This window comes from Doryrhamphus excisus, linkage group LG6 (assembly GCF_037039965.1).
Source record: "Doryrhamphus excisus strain RoL-2023G ecotype Guam linkage group LG6, RoL_Dexc_Guam_v1.1, whole genome shotgun sequence".
In the NCBI taxonomy this organism is placed as follows: domain Eukaryota; kingdom Metazoa; phylum Chordata; class Actinopteri; order Syngnathiformes; family Syngnathidae; genus Doryrhamphus; species Doryrhamphus excisus.
The window spans coordinates 10842085-10863066 of record NC_136362.1 but is presented as its reverse complement, the minus strand read 5'-3'; the positions used below and the strand labels follow the sequence as shown (position 1 = coordinate 10863066).

Sequence of the window (20982 nt, the reverse complement as noted above, 5' to 3'; positions counted from 1 at the left end):
TTCAGACCCACCCTCGGCCATCTCTGTGTGGAGTTTGCATGTTCTCCCCGTGCATGCGTGGGTTTTCTCCGGGTACTCCGGTTTCCTCCCACATTCCAAAAACATGCTAGGTTAATTAGCGACTCCAAATTGTCCATAGGTATGAATGTGAGTGTGAATGGTTGTTTGTCTATATGTGCCCTGTGATTGGCTGGCCACCAGTCCAGGGTGTACCCCGCCTCTCGCCCGAAGACAGCTGGGATAGGCTCCAGCACCCCTACGTGACCCTCGTGAGGATAAGCGGTAGAAAATGAATGAATAATGTTAATGTACCATTGTAGTTCCAGCATAGTATAGCATGAAAGAGATCGGAAGGGAAAGTAAAAGCTCTCTTTTTCAAGGTTATATTTTTTATTATGAGCTGAGAGAACAAAACTGAGTCGGCCATTGTGACGAAAACAGACTGTATGACAAATGGAACCTCTGGTTGGTGGCAAAGACTTTGGACATCCATCATAAGTGCAATCAACCTGTCATTTTAGAGGTTTAGAAAGTAATTGTTCTCATTCAGAGAATTGGGTAGGTGGTCCCAAGACCTCCACGTGGATTCGAGCGTTGGGCCTCACTCAATTATGATCCCGATGTATTCGCCTACATTTTGTCGCATCCGCCACTGAGCTGCAGGCAACAGATTAGGGAGTGATTGGTGTCTCCCTATGGAAAATGAATCCTCCTCTCTGCTGCCACGTCTTATCTCTCCTTGTCGTCTATACATCCTTGTCCTTACTTGCACTCTCCTTCCTTACCTCATATTATAATGCATGAGTCATCAGGATAATTGATGGTAATGGTAATGGTTTCATTTCATTTGAACATGCATCAGATTACAATTGAATGCATCATATAATCAGTTCACAGTTCCACATGTCCAAAAGGAGTAGGAAGAAGCAAAGCTTATTAAATCCTACCCCTCCATCTGGTACTTTTACAATCAGTAACTGTTACATTTGTTCACTTCCTGCTTTCCAAATTTATTTTATTTTATTTAATTTACAAAATCAGTTCACAGTTCCACATGTCCAAAAGGAGTAGGAAGAAGCAAAGCTTATTAAATCCTACCCCTCCATCTGGTACTTTTACAATCAGTAACTGTTACATTTGTTCACTTCCTGCTTTCCAAATTTATTTTATTTTATTTCATTTACAAAATCAGTTCACAGTTCCACATGTCCAAAAGAAGTAGGAAGAAGCAAAGCTTATTAAATCCTAATCCTACCCCTCCATCTGGTACTTTTACAATCAGTAACTGTTACATTTGTTCACTTCCTGCTTTCTTATTTTATTTTATTTTTTTATTCTATTTTATTTCATTTACAAAATCAGTTCACAGTTCCACATGTCCAAAAGGAGTAGGAAGAAACAAAGCTTATTAAATCCTACCCCTCCATCTGGTACTTTTACAATCAGTAACTGTTACATTAGTTCCTTTTTTGCCTCTAGTTTTCCCTTCCTAGTTCATGCCCTTATTTTGTATTCCCTTCCTCTGTTGTTCCGTTTTCCATTCCTTTCAATTATCTCCCGCACCTGTTTCCTATTTTGCGTTACCTATTTAGTTCAGGTGCGCTCTCCCTTTGTTGTCAGTTCATTGTCTTTGGTTGAGTTTACGATGCGAGTGCATTATTCTACTGCATAGCGAAAATGAATATATATATTATTTACCTGCATTGGGTCGTTATGTCTGCATCCTGGGGTCGAACCGTAAAACTCACAAGCCGGACCGTGACAATCAGTAACTGTTACATTTGTTCACTTCCTGCTTTCCTAATATAGTTTAAGTTTTTTAATTATTTATTTATTTTTATTATATTTTTATTTGCATTTATTTTTATTTTTTTTATTACCAAAGTGTTCTTGATTGACGGAGCATCCAGCAGCGGTACAACAGGTGAACTCACAGCGCTGACACACGCAACGGGAGGTGTTATATTATAAAGCATAGAAAAGCGCCTTTATGTGAAAATGCTAATTTAAGGAAAAGTCATACGGTATATTACCATTAACCGTGCGGTTTCACCCTATACTTGCCAGCAGCTATGTGGGTTCGCCATCAAAGAAATCATTAATTATGCACTGAAAGCTGCATTTATTAACAGTTCAATTCAAGGTCGATAAGCCTTCCGTTTCATGCACGGTGCTCAACCGTGAGCAGCTGGAAGCTTTCTCTGCAGCTTTACAGTCACTGTACTTAATAAACGGGTATACTCTGGGGGACTGTACGGGAAGCATACAAAACGGAGTGGGAAATCGCATTGCTGTACTTTATGGCAACCAGACTGGAAGACGGCAAAAAAGGACAATAGACACACATTGTTCAAAGTGCATTTTATTATTTTTGCATTAAATAAATATGCAGAAGTTGTTCGTTGTTTGGTTATTTTGGATTAAAGTTCAAAGGAATTATCTAGAAGAACACACAATGGGCAAGTGGTTAGCATGTGGGAACTGGGTTCGACTCTCCACGTGTTCTCCCCGTGCATGCGTGGGTTTTCTCCAGGTTCTCCGGTTTCCTCCCACATTCCAAAACCATGCTAGGTTAATTGGCGACTCCATTAATGTCATCGTTTGTCTATATGTGCCCTCCGATTGGCTGATTGGATGTACGCCAAAGACAGGTAGGATAGGCTCCAGTGGGATAGGTGGCATAGAAAATGGATGGATGGATACAACTATCCAGAACTATATTTATATTATATATTAGTATATTTTAAGAAGAACATTCATCTCATCACACAGCAACTTAACACTAAATGGTATACCGAATGAATATAAAAACATGTACCATTCCAAGCATAATGCATTTAGTTTGAGCAAAGCGTTTATTTGGTGGATAAGCAGCAACAATGCTACAATGCTGCCTCTATCCACCAGAAGGAGCCAGATTAGCCCAGAGAGAGGCTGACGTCATTGCAGCGCTCCAATGAATGCAATGCTGAGATGCAACACATCTGACCTGGGATCCTGCTCTAAGTGGAGAGGTTTGATTACTCAAGATCGACAGGTGGATTGGCATGACATCTGCAGTGATGCAGACCCTGTATCAGTCAGTTATTATATATGTTTTGACATTAAGCTAAGTAGTAATGAATTAATTTGATACCCCATACTACTGGCTGTTCATTGTTGTGTATTATTTAGGTACTAAGCTACATGTGTCCATGTCATAAAATGGTGTTCATCTTAAGAAGAACACTCATCTCATCACACAGCAACTTAACACTAAACGGTATACCAAATGAATATACAAACATATACCATTAGAAGCATAATGCATTTTGTTTGAGCAAAGCGTTTATTTGGTGGATAAGCAGCAACGATGCTACAATGCTGCCTCCGTCCACAAGAGTAGCCCAGAGAGAGGCTGACGTCATTGCAGCGCTCCAATGAATGCAATGCTGAGATGCAACACATCTGACTTCGGATTCTGCTCTAAGTGGAGAGGTTTGAAGAGAGGTCTGCAGTGATGCAGACTGTGTATCGGTCCGTTGTTGTCCGTGCATGTTTTGGCATTGAACTAAGTGTCATTTTAATAAATTAATGACACATTTAATTCTGTCCCATTTGATACCCCATACGACTGACTGTTCATTGTTGTGTATTATTTAGGGACTAAGCTACATGTGTCCATGTCATAAAATGGTGTTCATCTTAAGAAGAACACTCATCTCATCACACAGCAACTTAACACTAAACGGTATACCGAATGAATATACATACATGTACCATTCCAAGCATCATGCATTTAGTTTATTTGGTGGATAAGCAGCAATGATGTTGCAATGCTGCCTCTGTCCACCAGAAGGAGCCAGAGTAGCCCAGAGAGAGGCTGACGTCATTGCAGCGCTCCAATGAATGCAATGCTGAGATGCAACACATCTGACCTGGGATTCTATGTGGAGAGGTTTGAAGAGAGGTCTGCAGTGATGCAGGCTGTGTATCGGTCCGTTGTTGTGGCATTGAACCAAGTGTCATTTTAATGAATTAATGACTCATTTAATTCTGTCCCATTTGATACCCCATACCACTGGCTGTTCATTGTTGTGTATTATTTAGGGACTATGGAACAACAACCAAAAAAAAAGCAAAACAAACAGCCATTCCCGATGAAAACAACTTTCCTATTCCAAAGCAAAGTCCTGCGGGGCCATTCAGGTTTCTTGCAGCAGCGCAGAGAGAAGCCACGTGTGTACAGGTGATAAATTTTTCAGATGCGAGCGACTCGCATCACTAAAAAAAATACGCACTCGCCGTGCTGCTGCCAGAATTAATAGCATTGCTCTTTACAGCAACGCCGAAGGTCTGTTGTTTGAATCATGTTGCCGATGAATGGAGCTGCAAATTAGGAGAAAAAGAATGGAAGAAGCTGCGTGTGATAACAGCGCAGGTCATCCGATACCGGGAAGGAAGATGTTATGCGGGAACATATGTCACTTCTCGCTGACTTTCAAACTTTAAACGATGATTTAAATGCCAATTTACAAAATAAAGCTGCGCTTTTTTACGGGAATAACATGCTGGCAGATGCGAATGGGAATGGTTTCTGGCGGTGGCCTATCTTCTTCCTTTCTGAGGATTTAATTGGCTTATGAAAATGGAGTAGGGGTGTTCAACAAGGCCACATGGAAAGAAGGGTGTGATAACTAGAGACAAAAAGATGTGAGAGAAATCCAAGCGGGTATGAAAACCGAAGCGGGAGGCAGAGAGCAGGAAAAAGAGGCAGCGTGGGGTTTCGAGTGGGCAACCCTTCTTGGCTGTCATAGTGGCTTATACTCATTAGCGGAGCTCTGCCTTTGCAGGCTTTTATCTCCAGCGACACATTTCCCAGAATGGATAAAAACAAACACACACATGCATATGCAAACATACTCAGCCCACTTTGATGCGTACTACACTTTAAAAGCGTACGCTATTGAAATCCCATACTCATCTTCTCGTAAAGCATCCAGTCACAAATCACCTGAACAAATCATGTTGAGACTCTTGTATAATTACAGGAGTAATCATGTAAGAGACGACCCTTGTGACTCGTCATCCATAATGCATGAGGTCGTCTGTTTAGTTCATCGTGACAAATCCCACTTCCTCTACAGTCTTTGCTGGAACTGTGAGAAAAATCCAAGAAACCGGAAAAAAACAGGTTATATGTAGTATTATATGTAGTATTGTGGTGACTGCAATCAGTAATGTTATGAGACATGCTGTTGTGATGACGAGTGAAAAGAGGTTCTCCTCTCATTCCGTGTGGAAGTGGTACGTTTTTGACTTTTTTTTTGTGGTTAGTGTTAGAGTTCGATTCCACTCTTTGTGAAGTTTGCATGTTCTTGCATGTGCTTTGGTTACAGTCCGTTTTGGTTTTAATGATTGATTGATGATGTTAACCAGGACTGACGAGTGGTTAGCATGCAGGCCACACAGCTAGGAGACCCGAGTTTGATTCCACCCTCTCTGTGTGGAGTTTGCATGTTTCCCCGGTTTTCTTTGGGTACTCCGGTTTCCTCCCACATTCCAAAAACATGCTAGGTTAATTAACAACTCCAAATTGTCCATAGGTATGAATGTGAGTGTGAATGGTTGTTTGTCTATATGTGCCTTGTGATCGGCTGGCCACCAGTCCATGGTGTACCCCGCTTCTCGCCCGAAGACAGCTGGCATAGGCTCCAGCAACCCCCGCGACCCTTGTGAGGATAAGCGGTAGAAAATAAATGAATGAATGACATGCTGTTGGAATGACGAGTGAGAAAAGGTTCTCCTCTCATTCCCTGTGGAAGTGGTACGTTTTTGACTTTTTTTGTGATTAGAGTTAGAGTTCCACCCTCGGCCATCTCTGTGTGAAGTTTGCATGTTCTTGCATGTGCTTTGGTTACAGTTCGTTTTGGTTTTAATGATTGATTGATGATGTTAAACAGGACTGTCGAATGGTGAGTGTCCACAGTTATGAATGTGAGTGTGAATGTTTGTTTGTCTATATGTGCCCTGTGATTGGCTGGCCACCAGTCTAGGGTGTACCCCGCCTCTTGCTCGAAGACAGCTGGGATAGGCTTCAGCACCAAGGCCGAGTGGTTAGCGCGCAGACCTCACAGCTAAAAGACCCAAGTTCAATCCCACCCTCAGCCATCTCTGTGTGGAGTTTTCCCCGTGCATGCGTGGGTTTTCTCCGGGTACTCCGGTTTCAAAAAACATGCTAGGTTACACTCTGATACTGTGAACATCCAGCAGCAACACAACTAAATTGTCCATAGGTATGAATGTGAGTATCTTGTCTATATGTGCCCTGCAATTGACTGGCGACCAGTCCAGTGTGTACCCTGCAGCTTGCCTGAAGTCAGCTGGGATAGGCTCCAGCATACCCCGTGAGACTCGGAGGACAAAGAAATACTGACAACAAGACTATGTCAACAAAAACATCAAGTTTTACTTCAAACTGAATTTGAGTAGGGGGCTGCAGGCCTCACAGCTAGGAGACCCAAGTTCAATTCCCCCCTCGGCTATCTCTGTGTGGAGTTTGCATGTTCTCCCTGTGCATGCGTGGGTTTTCTCCGACATTTCTCCCACATTCCAAAAACATGCTAGGTTAATTAGCGACTCCAAATTGTCCATAGGTATGAATGTGAGTGTGAATGGTTGTTTGTCTATATGTGCCCTGTGATGGGATAGGCTCCAGCACCTGAATGAATTTTCTCCTTCCACACTTTCGCTGTTATGTCCCTGCTGTGCTGCCGAGTGTTGATCGTTGTGAATGTTTTGATCTTGTTGGCCCAAACAGTTTCATAGACCATGAATGGTGTGTTTATGGCTTGTTATGTCGCCCTCAAGTTGCCAAGCGTAACAATTCACACAGCTATCAGTTCAATGAGACGTAAAGTTCGAAGGACGGAGCCGAATTGGAACATATCCGAGATCTATTAATGTTGGCCAGCCATCAAAAAATAGACTACACCGTAGGATCTGAACACTCTGCAGAGCAAGTTGATGCCCCATCAAATTGAGACAGACTCAGATGTTATTACTTCTCTCTGGGAGACTTTCCAGAGGCAAACATTGTCTTTTATAAGAACTAGAGGGATGATGTGACCTTTATGTGACCTTTATGACTTGCTACCGGGGTTCAGGACCAATTTTAACTTTAACTCTTGCAACTTAACTCTTGCATTCCATAACCAGCAATGAATGGCACATTTGCAAGAAGCCTCGTTTATGCAGCATTCTAAGAGTGAAAGCTTGTTTGCCTTTGCCATCATGAGATCATCACAGTGTGAACACTTCACAGAAAATGACACTGAATCACAGTAGCACTGAAGCACCACAAAACTACAGAAAGCGTTTGGTAATGGTAATGGTTTAATTTCATTTGAACATGCATCAGATTACAATTGAATGCATCACATAATCAGTTCACAGTTCCACATGTCAAAAAGGAGTAGGAAGAAGCAAAGCTTATTAAATCCTACCCCTTTATCTGGTACTTTTGCAATCAGTAACTGCTACATTTGTTCACTTCCTGCTTTCCTAATATAGTTTTTTTTAAATTAAATTAAATTAAATTAAATTAAATTAAATTAAATTAAATTAAATTAAATTAAATTAAATTAAATTAAATTAAATTAAATTAAATTAAATTAAATTAGTTTTGTCACGTACCAAAGTAGGAGGTGATATGACCATCCAATGAGATAATGGGTACCATAGTAAGTGTCAATATAGTGATATGTATAGCACATCATGACTGGTTCAAGACTCTTCATCCTTGTATTTAGCAAACATCAACTGCTTGTATTGTTTCTTGAATTGGCTCATCGTTGTGCATTGTTTGAGGGTCTTACTCAATCCATTCCATAGTTTGATTCCACATACTGAAATGCTATGGCTTTTTAACGTAGTCCTAGCATATAAGTGTTTTATTTAAATGTACTTCTTCCCTGAGATCATATTTCTCCTCTCTTGTAGAGAAGTATTGGATGACATTTTTAGCTAATTGGTTATTTTTAGCCTGATGCATTATTTTAGCTGTTTGAAGATGAACTATATCAGCAAGTTGAAGTATTTGTGATTTTAGAAATAAGGAGTTAGTATGTTCTCTGTAGGCGGCATTATGAATTATCCTTACTGACCTTTTTTGCAGTACATTTAGCGAGTGAAGATTGCTTTTATAGTTATTAGCCCATATTTCCACACAATAAGTAAGATATGGTAGAACCAGAGAGCAATTTTTGCTTTGTTCAATACTGAAATATTTCTGGCCACCTTATGTTGTATATTTGTAATATGAGGTTTCCGGCTCATATTTTCATCTATTGTGAACCCCAGAAATGTATTTTCGTTCACCCTTTCAATATCCACACCGTCTATTTGTATTTGCTGGTGCTGGTGTTTTGGTGGCATTAAGTAGGAACAAGTTGAGGGAAGAAGAGTTGGAAAAAAAGACAAGATAACGAGCTCATCCGCATATTAGAAACAGCACTGCAAGCATGAACATGTACTGAGATTATACAATGAGGATTAATTATTTTTAGACAGTTTTGCCTTAAGTGACCCCTTTTGCAGTGGATCTTTTCGTTTATAATGGCTTTGCAAGTTTAGAATGATATAAGGCTCGAACTTCTTCTGGCTCTCCAGATGCGGTTATACATCCTAATTAACCCAATCACATCATTTAATGATCCAGCCAGTGACGTAAAAATGGATTACACCGTTATGAAAGCATCATAGTAATCTGACAAAATATATTTAGTTGTTTATAATATTGGGAAAAAAGTACTGAGCGGCATGAATCTCACCTCCTACGTTGGTACTGAAAAAAGATAAACAAGAGGGATGACTCAGGCTGCCAGTGAATCACGGTGTGAATGTGCCAAATATGGCATGTGTTAGAAGAATCATCAAGAGGCGGTAAAATGTGGATTGTTGTTATGCATTTTTCTACTCACTCCTCAAAGCTCACTACCTCAAAGCAACCAGCCAGCCAATAACCAATCTGCTTTTATTGTAGAATATTTTAAAAAGATCACATCCGGTTCAAATATAGCTCGACGTCACATGAAGTAAGAGCGAAAACATCACACACACATGCTGGCGGCTTTAAACGCAGCATCCTTCTAACAATATATTAACCATGTCAGTCTGACCTCTCTGGCTTTATCTACAAGGCCTCTAACATGTAATATCTCTCTGATGTACTCCTTCCTGATCCTATCCATCCTGGTCACTCTCAATGTGAACCTCAGCATCCTCATCTCTGTTACCTCCAGTGGCACTGTCTCTAGACCAAACAACATGGCTGGTATAGCTTTCCTTTCATTTTAGATGAAACTCTTCTATCTACACGGTTGCACGGTAGTCAAGTGGTTAGCACACAGATCTCATAGCGAGGGGACCCGAGTTCAGTCATCTCTTCTCATCATCTTCCGGACATCTTCCGGGTACTCCGGTTTCCCCATTCCAAAAACATGCTAGGTTAATTGGCGACTCCAAATTGTCCATAGGTATGAATGTGAGTGTGAATGGTTGTTTGTCTATATGTGCCCTGTGATTGGCTGGCGACCAGTCCAGGGTGTACCCCGCCTCTTGCCCGAAGACAGCTGGGATAGGCTGCAGCACCCCCTGCGACCCTTGTGAGGATAAGCGGTAGAAAATTAATGAATGAATCTTGGCTGCACGGCGGTCGAGTGGTTAGCGCGCACTCTCGGCCATCTCTGCGTTTTCTCCCTGTGCATGCATGGGTTTTCTCCGGGTATTATGCTCTAAGTTAGTATGCTAATAGCCAGAATGGTAGCTTTTTTGCTATTTTCAGACATAAACTTACAGTAATTTTGGGGTTTAGCATGTTAACAGTGAGCAGTTAGCATGCTAACTTGAGAATTTTTATCATTTTTTATCAGGAAAAAGACAGCAAAACGATGGACGCATACCGTAATGTATTCATTCAGACTGACTTGGTGTAAGAATGCAAATAGACATTTTAGAAGCGCTATCTTTATGTCTTACACGGAAGCCAAGCTTGTTTTCAACTATTTCATGTTTATTCTTTATGCAACACACCATGCCCAACAAAAATTGGAGAATACGGTATTATTCTCATTACTCAAACTGCTTCTCAACATAATTTTTGAAAAAAGTGATAGCATGCTAACGACTCATATGTTAGCTCTGTTACTATGCTAATATTGGCATGTTGACATTTAAGCCATTTTCATAAGTATAAACTTACATAAGGACAAAGTGATATTATGCTCAAAATTAGTATGCTAATAGCCAGAATGGTAGCTTTTTTGCTATATTCAGACATAAGCCTACCGTAATTTTGGGGTTTAGCATGTTAACAGTGAGCAGTTAGCATGCTAACTTTAGCCTTTTTAGCATTTTTTAACCATGTTTAGGTATAAACTTATATAGACATTTTGCGTTTGCTAGTTACCTAACAAATAGCATGTCAGCTTTGTTACTATGCTAATATTGTCATGTTGACATTTAAGCCATTTTCATAAGTATAAACTTACACGAGGACAAAGTGATATTATGCTCAAAATTAGTATGCTAATAGCCAGAATGGTAGCTTTTTTGCTATTTTCAGACAAAACTTACAGTAATTTTGGGGTTTAGCATGTTAACAGTGAGCAGTTAGCATACTAACTTTAGCATTTTTATCATTTTTTTTAACCACGTTTACGTATAAACTTATATAGACACTTTGTGTTTGCTAGTTGTTACCTAACAAATAACATGTTAGCTCTGTTACTATGCTAATATTAGCATGTTGACATTTAAGCCATTTTCATAAGTATAAACTTACATAAGGACAAAGTGATATTATGCTCAAAGTTAGTATGCTAATGCTAATTGCTATTTTCAGACATAAACTTACAGTAATTTTGGGGTTTAGCATGTTAACAGTGAGCAGTTAGCATGCTAACTTGAGAATTTTTATCATTTTTTATCAGGAAAAAGACAGCAAAACGATGAAGGACACATACCGTAATGTATTCATTCAGACTGACTTGGTGTAAGAATGCAAATAGACATTTTAGAAGCGCTATCTTACACAGAAGACAAGCTTGTTTTCAACTATTTCATGTCTTTATGCAACACACCATGCTCAACAAAACTTGGAGCAAATAGGATACGGTATTATTCTCATTACTCAAACTGCTTCTCGCCCGGCATTACTGTTTCTTACCTCATGTATCACAGAAGATGAAAGCCTACATTTAGCCCCGCACCGCCACCGGTGCAGACCAAGAAAATGGGGAGGGGCGGGGGGGTTGCACACAGACAAAGAGCATGGTCAATTATTCAACCCGTCTTGATGCAATCCATTACGCTGCATTTATTATACATCGTATGGCCAGCGACATGCCATCCACGCATGACCATCCACGGCGCCCCTCCTTCCGTCTTTCCCTCCCTGGTGGAGTCACAGAGACTTCCCACAATCCGTCACGTGAAATTCATTGGCACCGACGTGAGCGTGGAAGCTGAGATGAAGGACCCCCACACAAGCTGACGCATACAGACCGAACACGCACGTTCAGTGTAGCCCACACACACGCTGACACATGCAGACAGAACATGGACGGTCTAACGGTGCCAGATCGCTGCCTCTCCATCAACTGGGAAAGTGTCAAACGTGATGCATAGCTATGACCGCCCCTGGGTGGTCCGTCCCAGCAACACAGTTATACAAATGAAATATGACATATTCACACTTGTGTGACTGTACTGATATTTTTTTCTTCTTTTTGCTCCCTCGATCTATCATAGATTTTCAAAAATTAATTAATGATTGGTTAGCGCGCAGACCTCACAGCTAGGAGACCAGGGTTCAATTCCACCCTGTGCATGTGTGAGTTTTCTCCGGGTACTCCGGTTTCCTCCCACATTCGGTTAACTAAGGTACCATTGCAACACTTTTTTATATCAATTTATGTACAGGCGAGGCTGCACGGTGGTCGAGTGGTTAGCGCGCAGGCCTCACAGCTAGGAGACCAGGGTTCAATTCCACCTTCGGCCATCTCTGTGTGGAGTTTGCATGTTCTCCCCGTGCATGCGTGGGTTTTCTCCGGGTACTCCGGTTTTCCTCCGGTATTTTGTGTTGTTTTGTTAATGTACTTTTTTCAGGGGTGTGGGGGGTCCCCCCAACAAAAGTGATGCTAAAAGTTGCCCATCTGTCATTTGTAATTAATTTTTGGGTGTCTGAAATGAATTAATTAGATTTACATTATTTCCAATATGAGAACTTGCTTTGGTTAGAGTTCGTTTTGGTTTTAATGATTGATTGATGATGTTAACCAAGGCTGTCGAGTGGTTAGCGTGCAGACCTCACAGCTAGGAGACCCGATTTCAATCTCTGTGTGGAGTTTGCATGTTCTCCCCGTGCATGCGTGGGTTTTCTCCGGGTACTCCGGTTTCCTCCCACATTCCAAAAACATGCTAGGTTAATTAGCGACTCCAAATTGTCCATAGGTATGAATGTGAGTGTGAATGGTTGTTTGTCTATATGTGCCCTATATGTTGTTTGGCTAGCAACCAGTCCAGGGTGTGCCCCGCCTCTCGCCCGAAGACAGCTGGGATAGGCTCCAGCACCCCCTGCAACCCTTGTGGGGAAAAAGCGGTAGAAAATTTATGAATGTTGTTTCATGGTAGACTATGTCCTATTAGTAAGAACATTGAAAGAAAAGTCATATGTAGTATTCTAGTCTGGAGTCAGCCATGCAAACAAAGTTCTCCCAATCCATGTGGAAGTGGTATATTTTTACCGCAGATGTTTGTTTGGCTAGCTAGCACTACCCTGTCGATGGATCATCTTACATTATCATTCATTAATAGTGAGTACCTATACGTTTTATTGCAAATGTTGACTCAAAATCAGAGAAGCAGGTTGACGTCAAGCTAGCTAGGAGATTTTGGAGAGGATTCTGTCTTACCGTTTGATTCACAGAATTCCCCACTCATGACTGAATGGACTACTACTTGTTTGGGTTTTTGTTCAATTAGTTGAAGCGTTCAAGCACAATCCGAGCAACAAAGAGCAGGTCAGTGACTTAAAATTGTTATTGTTGCATAACATGTTGATATTTAGGGGTACAAATGAGTTCATAGTGACATGTGAAACTTACTTCCATGCTGGTAAGGTTACAGCGATGTGTCCCCGCAAACCAGCCGCTGGTGGAGCACTGGTCAATATCCACATCCTGTAGGTTCACGTCCACGCGGACAACACCTCTGCCAGGTGGAGAAAAAAAAGTGTAAAAAACACTTAAGCAGGTAAAAAAAAAACATATTCCATATTATAATACCTCTTGTCATTTGTAGTGTAGTGGTTCACTACATGCCACCGCATCTCAATAGGATTCAGGACTTTGAGTAGGCCACTACAAAGTCTTCATTTTGTTGTTTTATTGTCCTGTGTTTATCATAGCTAGTCTTCCACATCCCGAAGCAGCAAAACAGCCCCAGACCATCACACTACCACCACCATATTTTACTGTTGGTATTATCTTCATTCATTCATTTTCTACTGCTTATCCTCATGAGGGTCGCGGGAGTGCTGGAGCCTATCCCAGCTGTCTTCAGGTGAGAGGCGCGGTCCACCCTGGACTGGTGGCCACCCAATCACAGGACACATATAGACAAACAACCATTCACACTCACATTCATACCTATGGACACTCACCATTCGACAGCCCTGGTTAACATCATCAATCAAGCATTAAAACCAAAACGGACTGTAACCAAAGCACATGCAAGAACATGCAAACTTCACACAGAGATGGCCGAGGGTGGAACTCTAACACTAATCACAAAAAGTCAAAAACATACCACTTCCACACGGAATGAGAGAGAACCTTTTCTCACTCGTCATCAGAACAGCATGTCATTCATTCATTCATTTTCTACCGCTTATCCTCACAAGGGTTGCAGGGGTTGCTGGAGCCTATCCCAGCTGTTTTCGTGCGAGAGGCGGGGTACACCCTGGACTGGTGGCCAGCCAATCACAGGGCACATATAGACAAACAACCATTCACACTCACATTCATACCTATGGACAATTCGGAGTCGCTAATTAACCTAGCATGTTTTTGGAATGTGGGAAGAAAACCGGAGTACCCGGAAAAATGGGATAATGTTCTCTTTCTGAAATTAAAATGACTTTGACACGCACCTTCCAAAAAAGTTCAAATGCAGTGTGTAACATTACTGACACCTAGTGACGAGTGAACAATACTACATAACATCACATTGTCTTTGAACACATCATCTGAATGCTACATACTATTTGTATTTAGTTCACTGAGCCATTTTTAATGTGCGAAAGTACTTAAATTAGGCATAAAATGGCTGCATTCAACCACAAAACAATGTGATTTAATTCCGTAATTGATATATTGTGAAAAACCGTGATAGAGTGAAGCCTTTAAACTGTCTTGTTCATTGAACAACGGCCTTACCGTCTCTCAAAAAGTCTTCCGAATAAGTCTCAGTAAAATTGAGATTGATCGTCAATACAGGTGGATGTGCAACTGTACATAAAAACCTAACAGTTATATACTGTACAACTTCACACCGCAATCCTTCCTCTTCCTCCTTTTCTCTTTTGTGTTTCAGTGGATGAGTCTGACACCCGCCGTCTCCATCTGCCTGCTGGGAAGCGGAACAAACAACCATGGAAAGAGGCTTTCACCGCCACATAGCCTCTGTAGTACACAACCAGACAGAATGAAAAAGGGTGTGTGTGTGTGTGTGTGTGTGTGTGTGTGTGTGTGTGTGTGCACGGAACAGTCCAAGCTTGATAATACTAAAACCACTGAGACGTGACAACTGCATCGACATTGCACATCTTCATATATCGTGAGTTGGAACAACATAAAACATTAGCAAATTGCACAAGAATGAGAAGAAAGGCTTAATCCTTTTCGTCCAGACTTGCTATTTTTAGAAACATCAACACAGCACTGAGATGAGCAGAGAACGCCTGTTAAACATGAAGAGTCCATAGCTTCCATGAACAAGAAACGTATACGAGATATATGCTTTATCATTATACTGCAGTGCATCTTTATGAGACACACTGCATCATCAATGTATGATTTTGTCCATGTTTTAATGTATGTGTATGTTTTGTGTATGTTTTAATGTATTCTATTTGTCTAAGCTGGAGCAAATTACTGTATGGTAAAGTGCGGCACAGGGGCCATTTGCGGCTCGAGAATGATTCATTGTCCCCCTGCCCATGACATAAATATAATTTCCCACGAATACAATGAAAAAATTAAAAAAAAATCAACAGTAATTTTACCAAAATAAAGCCATAATATCGAGACAAAAAAGTTGGAAAAAAATATTGAAATTACTTTAATTATCGAGACAAAAAAGTTGGAAAAAAATATTGAAATTACTTTAATTACTTTAAAATTCCTTACTTTTTTTTTGCAATATTACAGTAATATTACAAAAAACAAACAAAACAACAAATAAAGTTTTTAATTTTGGGGGAAATGTTACAGTACAAGAATAATGTCTAAATACTATGTCATATTAAGTCATAATATTATATTTAATTTAACTAAAAAGTTGGAATAGTTGGAAAATTACAAAAAACAAACAGCAGAAATTGAAAAAAATCTTCCATAATTTAACATGAATAAAGTCAAAATATTCAGAGAATTTTTTTTTTTATTCTAATGAGAAAAAGGTCACAAATTGATGAGAATTAACTTGTAATATTATGAGGAAAAATCATATCATCTTAATAGCACAGTTTATTTTTTTAAGTCGGAATATTGTGAGAAACATAAAAAAAAATTATGGAAAATGCGATAGCATACTAACGACTCATGTTAGCTCTGTTCCTATGCTAATATTGGCATGTTGACATTTAAGCCATTTTCAGTATAAACTTACATAAGTACAAAGTGATATTATGCACAAACTTAGTATGCTAATAGCTAGAATGTTAGCTTTTTTGCTATTTTCAGATATAAACTTACAGTAATTTTGAGGTTTAGCATGTTAACAGTGAGCAGTTATCATGCTAACTTTAGCATTTAAATTTTTTTTTAAGCACGTTTAGGTATAAACTTATATAGACACTTTGTGTTTGATAGTTGTTACCTAACAAATAACATGTCAGCTCTGTTACTATGCTAATATTGCATGTTGGCATTTAAGCCATTTTCATAAGTATAAACTTACACAAGGACAAAGTCATATTATGCTCAAAGTTAGTATGCTAATAGCCAGAATGTTAGCTTTTTTGCTATTTTCAGACATAAACTTACAGTAATTTTGGGGTTTAGCATGTTAACAGTGAGCAGTTAGCATGCTAATTTTAGCATTTTTAACATTTTTTTAACCACGTTTAGGTATAAACTTTTATAGACACTTTGTGTTTGCTAGTTGTTACCTGACAAATAACATGTCAGCTCTGTTACTATGCTAATATTGCATGTTGGCATTTAAGCCATTTTCACAAGTATAAACTTACACAAGGACAAAGTCATATTATGCTCAAAGTTAGTATGCTAATAGCCAGAATGTTAGCTTTTTTACTATTTTCAGACATAAACTTACAGTAATTTTGGGGTTTAGCATGTTAACAGTGAGCAGTTAGCATGCTAATTTTAGCATTTTTAACATTTTTTAACCACGTTTAGGTATAAACTTTTATAGACACTTTGTGTTTGCTAGTTGTTACCTGACAAATAACATGTCAGCTCTGTTACTATGCTAATATTGCATGTTGGCATTTAAGCCATTTTCATAAGTATAAACTTACATAAGGACAAAGTGATATTATACACAAAGTTACTATGCTAATAGCTAGAATGGTCACTTTTTTGCTATTTTCAGACATAAACTTACAGTAATTTTGAGGTTTAGCATGTTAACAGTGAGCAGTTAGCATGCTAATTTTAGCATTTTTAACATTTTTAACCACGTTTAGGTATAAACTTATATAGACACTTTGTGTTTGCTAGTTGTTACCTGACTAATATTGTCATGTTGGTATCAAAGCAATTTTCATAAGTATAAACTTACATAAGGACAAAGTCATATTATGCTCAAAGTTAGTATGCTAATAGCCAGAATGTTAGCTTTTTTGCTATTTTCAGACATAAACTTACAGTAATTTTGGGGTTTAGCATGTTAACAGTGAGCAGTTAGCATGCTAACTTTAGCATTTAAAAAAAAAATTAACCACGTTGAGGCATAAACTTATATAGACACTTTGTGTTTGCTAGCTGTTACCTAACAAATAACATGCTAGCATTGTTAACATGCAAATGTTAGCATGTTAGCATTTCAGCCATTTTGCCAGCTAGTACCATACATAGACATTTAGCGCTGTCATTCTAAATGTTAGCAGGCAAACAGTTAGCATGTTAGCTGTAGCATTTTGGTCATATCACAAAGCTTTTTTTAAAATATCTAAGTGGCCCTTGCATCCTTTCATCCATCCTCGGTGGAGAAGGTTTGAACACCCCTGCACTATACTAAGCAGTTGTAATCAAAAGTTTGCAGCAAATGCTATGTGTCACAGCTCTATTCATACTGGCCTCGATTAGCCATATGCTCTACGCTTGTACATCCGTTATTGTTTACACACATAGTATTATTGATTCTTGCACCTCTCCTTGTCATATGAAAACCCTGGGCGTTTAACCGTGCAGATTTGCAAACCCACTCATGCAAACTGCACTCTGTGTAGATGCATTCAGCAGCAAGGCACTAGCAGTGCCGCTCAGATGGTATGCATGAAGAAGACATGCCCAGCTGTGTTGTGACAGGAGAGCATTTTAAATGAGAAAAGGTCTACAAGTTCCTCATGCGCCATCTGTTTTCTTATTTCAGTGCTACTTTCACATTTGCATTTAGATCATACGTATAATAATAATGCTTTTGGAAGTCCAATGTGAGTCGTCGTGTGTGAATTTGAACCCTTAGCAGATTTTTTTTTTAACTGAAATTTGCACCAGAACAAATAGCACAGAAAAGAACACGAGGTGCATTCACTGACCGAAAGAACCCCACCCTATCAGTTGAGAATCACTGCTTTATAGGACTCTCATTGAAATACTGGGTAATAGAACATAGCATAGGACAAATAATAGACGTAATTACTCGAGTAGGGCGGCACGGCGGTCGAGTGATTAGCGCGCAGACCTCACAGCTAGGAGACCAGGGTTCAATTCCACCCTCGGCCATCTCTGTGTAGAGTTTGCATGTTCTCCCCGTGCATGCGTGGGTTTTCTTCCGGGTACTCCGGTTTCCTCCCACATTCCAAAAACATGCTATGTTACACTCTGATACTGTGAACATCCAGCAGCAACACAACTAAATTGTCCGTAGGTATGAATGTGAGTGTCTTGTCTATATGTGTCCTGCAATTGACTGGCGACAAGTCCAACGTGTACCCTGCAGCTCGCCCGAAGTCAGCTGGGATAGGCTCCAGCATACCCCGTGACACTAGGAGGACAAGGAAATACTGACAACAAGACTATGTCAACAAAAACAACAAGTTTTAATTCAAACTGAATTTGAGTGGGGGCTGCAGGCCTCACAGCTAGGACCCCCGAGTTCAATTCCCCCCTTGGCCATCTCTGTGTGGAGTTTGCATGTTCATGTGTGGGTTTTCTCCGGGTACTCCGGTTTCTTCCCACATTCCAAAAACATGCTAGGTTAATTATCGACTCCAAATTGTCCATAGGTATGAATGTGAGTGTGAATGGTTGTTTGTCTATATGTGCCCTGTGATTGGCTGGCCACCAGTCCAGGGTGTACCCCGCCTCTCGCTCAAAGACAGCTGGGATAGGTTCCAGCATACCCCGTGACACTAGGATGACAAGGAAATACTGACAACAAGACTATGTCAACAAAAACATAAACTTTTACTTCAAACTGAATTTGAGTGGGGGCTGCAGGCCTCACAGCTAGAAGACCCGAGTTCAATTCCACTCTCGGCCATCTCTGTGTGGAGTTTGCATGTTCTCCCCGTGCATGCGTGGGTTTTCTCCGGGTACTCCGGTTTCCTCCCACATTCCAAAAACATGCTAGGTTAATTAGCGACTCCAAATTGTCCATAGGTATGAATGTGAGTGTGAATGGTTGTTTGTCTATATGTGCCCTGTGATTGGCTGGCCACCAGTCCAGGGTGTACCCCGCCTCTTACTTGAAGACAGCTGGGATAGGCTCCAGCACCCCTGCGACCCTCGTGAGGATAAGTGGTAGAAAATGAATGAATGAATAAATAATCCGTACTGCAGACTAAATAAAGTTGTGAAGTTATTTGTATTAATGACATATCTACGATTTATGGATGTCTCTGATGTTCTTTTCTTCCTCTCACCTGAACTCTGGTCCAGAATCCCTCCTGAGTCCATAGAAGCCAGCTGACAAGGTGAGAAGCCAATAGGGCACAAAAGCTCCATGTTCACACTCCAGGTAAGGCGCAGACCACTTGATCTGGTTCTTGTCCAGCAGGTAAACTCCAGCCTTGGGATCAGAGCTTCTCCTGTGCGTTTGTGCTCTCCTTCCATCCCTAAACTCGTTGAACCACTCGGACTCGGGGTTCCTGCTTCTGAGAAGCCGGTGCGCTGAGCCGGAGAGGTCCTGCAGCACCACTTCTTTCTCAATTCTGGTTGCTTGCAGAAAGACATGAGGGTTCTGCGTCGGTGCTACACCGTGGAAGGTCACCACAGCTCTGTGGATTTTGGGGTCCCCCTCAAGGATGCTCCGAACTAACGCGTGATACCAATGCAGGTCTCGGTGAAAGGTCTCCTCTCCGGACCTGTTGGCCTGCAGGATCATGTTCAAGAAGTTGGCGGCGTGCGTCATGGTCTCCAGGATGCCGTGCAGGGAGTAATGGGATGCGGCGTTCAGGCCGCCTCGGAGGCTGCTGAGTTCGTACCTCCGTGAGCAGTTGACCTGCCTCAGCGCGGAGGAGTCGCCGCTGTGGAGGAAAGCGGTCACCACTTTCGGAAGGTCCTCCTCGATCTTGTGCGCTACCACGGTGCGCTCCGTGGCCGGCGGCGAGTGGTAATATGTCGGGTGATGGGGCGGCTCCCTGTTGATGATTTGGGTTCCGAACACTGCATTCTCGTCTCGGTCGATGTCCGACCACTCCACATATCCGTAGTTCGAACCCAAAACAAGCCCAGTTTGCAGGAGCAAAACCAGTAGAGCCATCCTTCCTCTTCAGCGGCACTGAGAAAAAAAGCGCTTGGACATGTGTGGCGAGCATATAACCAGCACAGGAGCACACACAAGAGAAAGAGCCAACACAAATATCCACTTTTCAGTCACACCACCAATCCTGATTCTAATCCTCAATGCGCCATTCATTCAGCAGGAGCGACCACATCCATGCCAGAAGAGGAAGGAGGAAGAAGTAAATTATCCCAAGTTCTCTCATTTCCCTCCCCTCGACTAAAAAAAAAAAAAAAAGAAAAAAAAATCCCAATAGGCCACGGGAGGTGTCGCCCACGACAGTGTGTGGTCGTTTCTCACAGCCAGTCTGCCGGAGGTGGGCGGGGCGTGGGAAAGGACTGGAGCTGTCCGGTTCTGAAAGTAAATAGTGCCAGAATTCATTCATTCATTCATTTTCTACCGCTTTTTCCTCACGACGGTCGCAGGGGGTGCTGGAGCCTATCCCAGCTGACTGCGGGCGAGAGGGCGGGGTACACCCTGGACTGGTCGCCAGCCAAACACAGGGCACATATAGACAAACAACCATTCACACTCACATTCATACCTATGGACAATTTGGAGTTGCGGTGTATTAACATTGTATGCTAAAATATCATATGCTAACTGGAAAATTAATACAAACAATTTACAAATTTTGTTGTAAATTTTAAAGAGCCTTTAAAGAAAAAAAAACGAGGTTGACCGAGGTTTTAATGCATAAAGATGATGATCAACATTTTGGAACATTTGGACCAATCACAGGGCACA

At 41.0% G+C, this 20982-nt stretch overlaps 1 protein-coding gene across 1 annotated transcript in view; it reads right to left on the bottom strand.

Annotated features, from left to right (window-relative positions):
- gpr158b (G protein-coupled receptor 158b) overlaps positions 1 to 20449 on the bottom strand; it is a 62371-nt gene extending 41922 nt beyond the window's left edge. The window contains exons 1-2 of the mRNA XM_058066781.2: positions 19376 to 20449; positions 13146 to 13251 (exon numbers count right to left, since the gene is read on the bottom strand). Coding sequence (XP_057922764.2) covers positions 13146 to 13251; positions 19376 to 20214 — 945 coding nt within the window. The 5' untranslated portion in view covers positions 20215 to 20449. The remainder of the gene's footprint in view (positions 1 to 13145; positions 13252 to 19375) is intronic.
- Positions 20450 to 20982: the final 533 nt, after the last annotated feature.